Source organism: Zingiber officinale, chromosome 2B (genome assembly GCF_018446385.1).
Source record: "Zingiber officinale cultivar Zhangliang chromosome 2B, Zo_v1.1, whole genome shotgun sequence".
Taxonomy (NCBI): Eukaryota; Viridiplantae; Streptophyta; class Magnoliopsida; order Zingiberales; family Zingiberaceae; genus Zingiber; species Zingiber officinale.
The window spans coordinates 96,813,703-96,824,343 of record NC_055989.1 but is presented as its reverse complement, the minus strand read 5'-3'; the positions used below and the strand labels follow the sequence as shown (position 1 = coordinate 96,824,343).

The 10,641-nt window shown below is 35.6% G+C and overlaps 1 protein-coding gene across 2 annotated transcripts; it reads right to left on the bottom strand.

Moving 5' to 3' along the window:
• Nucleotides 1-2,126: 2,126 nt before the first annotated feature.
• LOC122046455 (uncharacterized protein At4g26450-like) lies at nucleotides 2,127-10,134 on the bottom strand. 2 transcript variants are annotated; one of them, XR_006130298.1, is made up of 5 exons: nucleotides 8,222-10,134; nucleotides 7,863-8,046; nucleotides 7,667-7,715; nucleotides 3,311-3,440; nucleotides 2,127-2,145 (listed from the first exon to the last, which is right to left on the bottom strand). XR_006130298.1 is itself a non-coding variant. In XM_042607168.1 (4 exons), exons 1-4 carry the CDS (start codon nucleotides 10,078-10,080, stop codon nucleotides 3,388-3,390), a joined length of 2,145 nt encoding a protein of 714 aa, XP_042463102.1. In that variant the 5' UTR covers nucleotides 10,081-10,134; the 3' UTR covers nucleotides 3,119-3,387. The 2 variants fall into 2 exon arrangements, 1 of the variants encoding a protein (XP_042463102.1); XM_042607168.1 differs by lacking the exon at nucleotides 2,127-2,145 and having other exon boundaries at nucleotides 3,119-3,440.
• Nucleotides 10,135-10,641: the final 507 nt, after the last annotated feature.

Here is a 10,641-nt window from a genome sequence, read left to right as displayed (position 1 = left end):
GAGCAAGCTTAATATTTGACTTGGTAAGAGCTTATTTATATTTGTTCAACATACATAAGATCAATTAAATGAACTAACTCATTAAATTAAATAAGTTTTAATACATGTGTTCAGTTTATTAATGTTCTTGAACAAGAGACCCTAAATTATTCATGAACAATATTCAAGAATTGAACTTGTAAATAAACAAAAAATGACAAAATGAGCCAATAAACTTATAATATTTAGCTTACTAATCAACCAAATAAGTTTAAGAATGTAAAAGTTCCAAATGATAAACGAGTTTGAATTAAAAGCTCGATCACATCTAAATGAACCAAACTCAAACTAAACTTAAGCCAAACTTAAACTCGTAAAAAAGAAATCAAAGCAGCTTGAACACCTATTTCAACAGCTTGGTTCATTTTAGACTCAAGTCGGCTTGATTATCTTATCAAGCAAACTTGAACAATAGAAAATTTGACTATATTAGAGGAAATCAAGTGGATAACTATGAGGGCCTTCCTATGGTGAATGCATACCCATGTTTGCAGTGTTGTATACTAAAGAAACTTGAAATGGATGGTCAAAAACAATGCTAGTGACATATTAAGCTAACACGAAAGAATGGCAGCCATCGAGTTAATAACATATTCAAAAAATTGTAAAGAAAAGAAGCATAAATAATATCGTACTACTGAAGTTAAGCACTACAACTTCATGCGAGGTGTCTCCAAGATTATCCTACTCTACCGTTCCCAATCAAATGCCAATGGTAGCTATTATAACAAACTCCAGTAATGTGTGGTCTTTTACTGAATGGAACGGCAGTGAAAATTGGATACATCAATTCACTTTCATGGCTACTACTGTTATATTAATCATTGTCAATGAAATAAGATAAGAAATTAAAAGAAAAAGGAGGAAAAAGTGCTCAAAAATAAAAAAAGGTAGAAGCACTGAGACAACTATAAAGAAACCTAATCTAGTCCAGAACTTATTCCAGTGATTATCCTTGCATACGCAAACTAAGCATGTATGACTAATCAAATTCTTGTAACTTGAAAGTAGTAGGTACCCAAAGCATGGATTCTATACAGAAACATCCCTATAGTCAAAAATAATTCTGCAACTAGACAATATCCATGGATGTTTATACCAAGTACCAACACATCCCAAAATCACCATAAATAATTCAGCAGCTAGCTCAATATACATCAAACCTTGATAACCTTAGAAAAAAAAAAATTGGTAAAAAAATCATGGGGAAATAAAAAGAGCCTAGATCTAGGCTCTCGAGTTTACATACTAGGACATTAGCTAAACCAACTTCTTTCAAAGAAAAAGTAAGATTAAGTTTTAGAGGCTAGATCCCAGGAAGTAATAATTGAGATTTCCAGGTAGACTAACAGCTACAATAATAAACCATTATCAAGTTGATTAGTCATTTTGGTCATGCTAAAACTTCTTGGAGAAAATAAAATTCTTTTATCTTTAGCTTCTAAGTCTGAATGAACAAACATGCTTCAGCTGGTGCAACTTGTTTACCTCAAACTTTGAATTATGTGAATCCTTTCAAACACATTCTATAGGTCATTGTCATTCTCAAGAAGTGTAGAAATCTCATTTTAGATGATCAGGCTTACATGGCTATGGTCTTAGTGAGTTGGCATCAATGAAAAAGGTGAAAAGAAACAACAAGAGAAATAGATAAGTCCAATTGTAATGGTAAATCCTTTCAACTCAAGAACCATGACCTCACAACCCTCCTACAAACCATGTGTTGGAAATCATCTAATTTGAAATGTCCTGAAAAGGACAATGAACCAAATCTATTTAGATAATATTTGTAAGTTACTAATTGTAATATATATATGAGGCCCAAGCTAAGGAACACAGTTTCTTATGTTTTTTAAGTAAATACATGTCCGAATTCTTCAAAAACCACAAAAAAATCATAAGTACCTGCATTAACATAGAAAATTGAATAACTCAGCTCAGCCTTTTGAAATAGTTTTAACAACTGAAGAAAGTTGGATAGGATAAAATAATTAGCTGCACGTCCATATTTATAGTACTATCTTACCCAAATTTCATTTTCCTTTGCATATTGCCTGGTGCAATGAACCTAATTTTGTGCCCTTTGTTCACTTAATCCAATGCAATCTACAAAGAAAAACTTGAATCACACAACTAATACAACCTGCTTAGTGATCTGGCTTAACATCCTAATTCTTCAACACCACTTATATTTGTTCCAAGGTTTAAGAAAGCATATGTAAACAATATGCAGTTGACTCACTATATAGTGCATGTACAATATATAGGGCACATGCAAACAGTATTCAAATATTAAAAAATATATATATAATTATCTAAAATATTTATCATTTACAAACAAACTATTTAAGTTAAAAATTACATGTTATAAACTACTAAATAGGGTTGCTTAGGATTTCAGTCAATTTGATTTAGTTTATATTAGTTTAAATAAACCACAAGGGTTTTTTAACAGCATATGCCATATGCAATCATGTGCCATCACTATCTGATCCCCCTTAAAATACATTCAAAAAAAAAATGATAAACACAGCTAGCCCTGGCCCGGCCTTACGGAATTTTTCCACCAGCTACCAGAATAAATCGGGAAGTATTCAATGCAGGTGGAGCATCACTTAGTTGCGCGCCCCATTTGGAGAAAAAATTCTTGCAAATACACCATAACTGGGGATTGAACCGCAGGTGCGTAGGTGATAACTTGGGTGCTCTACCGCTGCACCATAGCCCCGGGGACCCCTTAAAATACATTCAAGAAAGCTACTTATGTGGCTCAAGCAGGGGATTTTTTTAAAAAAAAAAACAAGTAATGTTTTATGTATACCTGCATTAGCCTCTGCAGATTCAATAACTGATCTATGAAAATGGAAACTGCCAATTTACCAAACAGTTCCAATCCAATTATGAGATTGAATGTATTGGAGAAATGGATAAATGGAAGAAAGAAACAATAAAAACACTCAATGATCTCTATATATACTCCATTTGCAGCAGCAGGTCGTAAATAAGTAAATTCACGAAAACCATCATTGTTCATCATCAACCAGCAGGTTATTAGAAAGCTAAAACTCTGAGCAAAGAGTGAACAAACAAAATTACCTAGATCAGAAGAAACAACAATTACCCTTACAAGGAAAGGCAACATGCAGTTTTGACATCAGTAAACACAACAATACAGATTGACGAATTTCTGTTTTTCAGGCCAGTGGCCAAAGTGATGGTTACAACATTAAATGATGTATCAGAAAAGAGTTGTTATTGCCAATGAACTTACGTACTACTAATCAAAGTGGCAGCCACAGAATATTGAGTAATAGAGAACCATGCTATGATGTCATGATGCAATTTAAGTCAAAAGAACTTCTCATAATCCTGAGGTGTTTGGTCCCACACATCCATAAATCCTGGAAATGGAAACTTTTGCTTAGAAAACAAATAAATTTTTTAGTAGACGATCACTAAAGGCTATAAAAAAAGTATAACATGCCTACCTATCCAACTTAATCATTTGTGTAACAAAACACAGCAACATAGAAAGTGATGAACAGGGAAGAAAATAATCATGAAAGAGACATAAAATGGCCAAGACTAATTTGGTTATTTCAGAATTTAGAAATTAGAAGACTAATTTAGATAATAGTTGATGTGTGAGCTACCAACATGACTTCACAACGCTCCAATCCTTCGACATCCGACCTCAACTTTCCAATCCTCTGACACTCAACCCATCTGATCACTCGATTTTACGATCTCTAGAATAATAAAGTTTGGCATGACGATCGAAGCAAAATTGAGTAAGTGCGCTATAACTACATCATGATAATTAAGCATTGAAAAAGAATTGTCATGCGAAATGCAATCATGCATGGATGATTGCTTTTAGAACTTAGGAATTTTAGCATGCTTATTGAGCATGCTTGTGTGGAACTTAGGAGTTTTAACTTTTGGTATTTGGGAATTTTTATTAAGTCGCATAGGTATTTGAGTTGCATAGGTACAATCATTATTAAGATCATTTGCTTCTTTACTTCCTTTCTAAGTTTGTAAGTTTATGAAAGTTCCACTGTGCATCTTTTGAATGGTATTTTGCAAATAAATATTAGCTTATATTTTCCATTTTTAAGATGGATTTCTTCATGACTCTTTGATAAGATAAATTCCTTCTCACTATTCTAAATGTGGATTCTTCCATAGTTACCCCTTTTCTATCTTCTTGGTAGATTCCTTACAAAAAGAAAGCTTTCATTTGGTGTAGTTGGCCCATGGAGTGTAATGTTGTCTTCTTTCTTGGTGACTTATTCGTCCTCCTCCATCTGGTGTCAATTTGGTATCAAAGCCTAGATTTGGATGGCTAAGTGGCAAGGTCCCAACCCTGATCTTCCCACATCTCACAACCATGATTTGCTTGATGTAGGGATGGCGGCACTTAGACAAGTTGAGCTTCTCCAAGAGTGTCTTGAATGCATGGAGATTTTGAAACATGGTGTTTCTCATCATATTTCAGAGAGATTAAAATGTTGAAGATGATGAATTAACCCCTTTTATTGTGCTAGAAATCAAGTGATGAAGAGACTCTGCTTCGACAACCTACCTGAAGGAGTAGTCATTTCCAACGAAATTTCATTCTCAAGATGGGCATTCTATATTATCTCAACTTACTTTGAGCAAGTCTTGGATTATCAAGTTGTGCCTAATGATCGTAAGGTAATATGTATTGTCGTCAAATTTAAAATTATTATGTACATGCTTCTATTTGGTAGGAATATCCTAATTGAAGAGCTAATTAAAAAAAAGGGGTTAAAACATAGGAGAAAATGAAGAAGGAATTCAAAAAGAAATTCTTGTCAAAGAACTATTTGCTAGATGCTTGCCCCAAGCTCCATCATTTGTCTTGAGAGAATTGTTTCGTTGGAGAATAGAAAGAGGAACTTGATCATCTCATGATGAGACGTGACATTTTTTAGCCACTGGAATAAATCATAATTTACTAGCTTAGTGGGCTGAGGCAAAAGATAAATGAGATTGGCAATCACCAAAGTATAATGAAAAAATCAAAGAGGATAATATCACATATGGAGGTGAAGGTAAAACTCTTTTCATTCGTTGAACTTTGAATGCTTCTCCAATTTAAGATTTCTCACACTAGATGCACTTTTCATGAAATGGAGGAAATTACCAAAATGCTATGGCTAAAACAATACTTAAAGAGGTGGAGCATCCTCGAGCTCACAATCTCTCTTGGCTTCAAAAAAGCAATGAGCTAAAAGTCAATTAACACCATGACAATATGACAGGAAGGGTATGCATAATAGTTACAAGAATACTTATTCCTTTGCTGATGAATGGAAAACAAATTTTAATGATTTCGAAACAAGAGATAAGTTATATGAATAGACAGTGACATTTTTCAATCTTTTCAATACTCCTATTACTTTTATGAAACTAATGAATTATATTTTTAAATTTTCCATTGGAAAATTTCTTATTGTCTAATAAAGATCAAGAAGAGCATATGGAGCATTTATACCTTGTCTTTAAAGTGTTGGAGTAAAAGCTTTATGTTAATTTAAAGAAATGTTCATTTAACAAATAGCCTTATATTCCTAGGCTATTCCCTTCCAAGGCATCAAGATGGGCCCTTCTAAGGTAGAGGCTATACTTTCATGATATTCTAAGTAGGTTGCTTAAGATTTAGAGTTTTCATAGTCATGCTCCATTTTATCAGCAATTCATCAAGTAGTTTTATTATTTCTCGGATCACTGGATGCTCAAAGCAAGGAATTGTCAATGGTCAATAAAGGTTCAAAAGAAAATTAAACTTATCAAAAAGAAGAGTACCAAGGCTCTTATTCTTTCACTGTCCGACTTCAACAAGTGTTTAAACTTAATTGTGATGCCTCAAATGTTGGTATTGGTGCCATACTTGGTCAAGAAGGTAAGCCCATTACTTTCTTTAGTAACAAGTTGTCTATGTCTCATAAGTCTATCTATGATAAGGAGTTCTATACTATCATTTCATTTGTGTTTTAATACATTAGAGGCATTATCTTATTTCCAAAGAGTTTATTTTTATTTTTTCCTCTAATCATGAGGCCTTAAAGTACATCAATGGACATCACAAGTTCAATTCTAAGTATGCCAAATGGTTAAAGTTTCTTCAAACATATATTTTGTTATCAAACAAAAATCAAGTGTTCTAAATCAAGTGACTAATGCTTTTAATAGAAGATATGTTTGCTTACCATAATGTAAGTATGAGATTTGGAAAGTATACCAAGGTCTTCTCAACAATTCTTGACCTAAGGTGGCTTTCTATGAAAGGTAATCGTTTGTGCATTCTTAATTGTTCATTACCATATTTTATTATCAAAGACGCACTATTTTAGTTGAGATAAAATTTTAGCATTATAGCAAGAGCACATTTATTGGCTCTTTCTATCCAAAAAATAGTACTGGAGCTAGCAAGGATCACTCAATTCTACAGGAGAGAATAGTGCAAGAGCTAGCAAGGATCACTCGATTCTTCAATCTCCCTGATCATAGAATTTAGCATGACAATCAGAGCAACTCAAAATGTACACCAAATCTACATCACAATGGTTTACTAATGGAAAAGGTAAGTATATGGAATGCAAACAAACTTGTTTTGGAATATGGGAGTCTTAGCGCTTATCAAGCATGTTTTTTTTTTTTGAAATTTAGGAGTTTTAACATCTTATATTTGATACTTGAAATTTTTTATTAAAGTAGCATAGGTACTTGAGTTGTATGTACATAAATTTTGTTAAAATCACTTGCATTTTTACTCACTTTCTAAGTTTTAAGTGCATAAAAGTAGTAGTGTACATCCTTTAAGTGGTAGTTTCAGAGTTTCAGAATAAATATTAATTTATGCTTCTCTTTTTAAAATTACATTTCTTACGTCTTTTTGATGAAAGTAGATTCCTTTTCATTCTCTTCTCACTCTTTTTTAAGTGGTTTCCTTCATTGTTAGCCTCTTTCTATCTTCTTGGAGGATTCCTTGTAGAAAAAGCTTTCATTTGGCATAACTGGCCTATCAAGTTTAGCACCATTTACTTTTTTCTCGGGTATTTATTCTTCATCCTCCATTTGGTGTCAATATTGATCAACTGATCATTAAATTGTTGTAAAGTGCTAACAATAGTCTATGTAAAGGTGTGCTAATCCCTCAAGGATAAGATTTGCATATATTATTTTTGTCGCAATAAATTTAGTATAAACAACAAATTAAGATACTACAACTCTCTAGTGGACACTTACAACTTAGAGACATTTCTTCCTCTAAATTCACTAAAGTACTCTGGAAGTAATATCGACAGGCTTTGTTATCTCACCTTTTGGTAAAGTTTCAAATCATTTTTTCTATTCTAATGCACTTAATAAGAGTTGAATTGTGTGCCTTCTATAGAATCTCTTCAATGAAATTAGATTATTGTTTGACTGAACTAGTAACTTTCAATAATGAAATGATAAAGAAATTGCAAATGAACAAGCAAATTTATAAGTCAAAAGAACCATGTGATGGTCAATCAATTTCAAATAAGGATCACTACTTTTGTTGTTCCATGGAGAAATAAAAAGAACTTAACAAAATTAATATTTGACAAACCTATGTCTCCAAGAGATCCATATATCGAATCATCAACAACAGCAAACCCCTAAAGAAGACCAAAAGCAAAGTAATTAGTAGTTTTTATATTAGTAACATCATACATTAAATAATTGTGTTCTTGTGTAAGTGATTGTTAAATTGTTGACTATTGAATCTCAATTATAGAATTTCTGTTAAATGTAGTGAAAGATACCTCTGTACCATGAAGACCTATTCCAACTTGAAGATTATTAAGTTCAGCTTGGCCTGATGGGCTGCATGTTATGTCAGCTCCAAGGTAATCAGAAATCGCCAAAAAAGTATCCTGAATAGCAGGAAGATTATCTGAATGTGCTGTCTGGTTTAAGACATTTTCCGTTGGATATACTATTTCATTCCTGCAACATCATGATATTGAGCTTAAAAGAATCAAGTTTGGTAGTCCGGAGGCATGTTTTAGCAACTGATGGAGGAAAGAATAAGCTAATATAGTTTACAAGAAATATCAATCTACATGGTAACTGCAGGCAATTAAATAAAAAACGAGCCCCTTTGCACTGACTAAATGCTTACTTAGATTTGGAAGGATCATTCACTTCTATTGTGGAGTTATCCTCCAAATCAATTACTGGAATGACTTTTTCATCCCCTGAAAGTTGGTTGAAGCCATAACTACTTTTGGCCCTGTTGTTTATTGACAAACCAAAATCAACTGAACGCTGTCTTCCAGATTCCAATGGAGGAGCTGAAGTGTGTGTAATCTGACGCTCAGGAATATCAATTACTTCAGGAGACTCCATTAGGTTAAGGTCACAGATCTTAAATGGCATTGACTGGTTATGCTTTAGCCCTTGCAATTTCAAGAAAGATCCAGCTGAAACTTTAGGAGCTAAAGGGGCAGTGATTGGGTTCAGTTGATCACCTGGACCAGTCATTTTTTTGTCCTGTGGCAGCTTCTCAATGAACAGTTCAACATGTGTTTTTGTAGCATTGTAAAGCTGAGAGGGTTCATTCTCCTGGAATGTACTAGTTGAAGATGAGCAAATCTGCTTCTCAAGTTCCCTGTTACCACTATGTTCGCTAACCTTATCATCCTTGTCTTCATCTACTTTCGTAATGGACATTTCTGAAGGTAGGTTCTGTTGCAGCTCACACTGCGACTCGAGTGATTGCTTGGAGGATTGAATATCGACCTCAGCGGAATTAACTGGTATTTCAGAATCAGATTTGTCAGCGTAAACTATATGAGAATCTTTTTGTGAGCCTTCAGTTGGAAGTTTGCTTGCACTTGTTTCAGTTCCTCCTATAGAAACTTCAAACTCATTCCCATGCTCACAGTGGATGAGACTTGTGTGCGACAAGGGTGTTGGGGATTGTTTCAAAGAAGAATCAGTTGGAAGTTCGTCCACAATAATTTCATTTTCTTCCCTGGATGCAGATTCAACTCTATTTCCAGCCTCACTTTTAAAACCAAGATCAGTAGGATTTTTATGTGCCAATGATGATCGAGGTCGTTTTGGCACTTTCGGAAAACCACCAAGTTTCAACAGGCCATCAGCATGATCACTGACAGACACACCTTCATCGACTTCAACAGGTTTCATGGCCAAATCCTCCTCCACTGTGTTTTTCTTACCCAGCTGTTCTCTCTCGCTACTCTTACCTTCTCCAGCTTCTGTATTTGAGACCATCACATCATCTGCCCCTTTGTTCACATCAGCGGACCCTGCAGAAGGGGCATCCTTCCTAGTACTATTCGAACTCGCCTTGGAGCCAGCATCATCAATCTCTGACCCTGATTCGCCCACCACTTCACTCTTCGAGTGCTGTTCATCTCCAGCAACCCTGCTGCTTCCAACCTCCTCGTGCCCGCTCCGCCGATCTCTGCTGTATCCTGGGGCAAAGTCGTCGTCTTCCTCTTCCATGACATCGGATTGGTTTCTACTCCGTTCCATCCACAGCCCGTTTCTTCCCCGTTCCCTATCCCAATCAGGACCACCAAACCCTCTGGCGTATGTCCCTGTTCTCTGGACCCTTGCGTTCTTCCTAGGCCCAAATCGCTCGTAGTCATCATTAAACCTTTTCTTCGAATACCCAGCTCCAGATTCCGGGTATCCAAGCCTGGCCATAGCCGGAACTCTGGGTTCATTGAAGAACGATGGGGCGGGGTTGTCTCTCCCGTAGCCTCTGAATTCCTGTATGGTGCCTCCAGCGGAGGGTTCGCGGGGAGGAAGAGCGCTGGAGGGGAGCACGCCCTTGTAGACGAGGTACTCAGCGGCGAGGCGGCCGGCTTCCATCAAGATCTCCACCTTGGTGGCGGGAGGGTTGTGGGGCTTCGAGTAGCTGCGGCTGAAACCTCCGCGCCTCTGGTTGCGGCGGAACGGCGACCTCGGACGGTATCCATCGCCGGAGTTGCGGTACTTGGATTGCATTCCTTTCGGCTGGAGAAGAATCGACCGGAGTCCTTCTGCAGCGGAACGAAGAACCCTCACACGTTCCCTATCGGGGCGGGTTTTTATTGGTGGAGACCCGTGCCGGCCCGGGACAACGGGTTCGGCTCGTGCAAAGTCGGGCCACAACTGCCGGTCTAGACCCTTGACCGAGTAGGGCTACATGTCCGAATTACATAATTATTATTTATTAGAACGAGTAGGTTTTCGGAATTTATGATTTTGCTTACCTAACTTTTATAATATCGCTGCATATTTTTGAAAATTGAAATGCACTAAATAATCATGAGATTTTTTTTATATTTGTACTTTACCCGTTCAAATATATATTATTCTTAATATATACTATCGAATTCGTATCCAAGAATATAAATACATACGGAAGTATAAATATATTAAAGACACTTTCAAAAAAGCACAATGAAACTCGAGAGTCATGATTTTTTATAAAGAATTTCCTTGATTATTTTATGGAAAAAAAAAGAAGGAATATTCAATAATACAATACTTATTCAAGTAAAGAGTGATTGTACTAAAATAAAA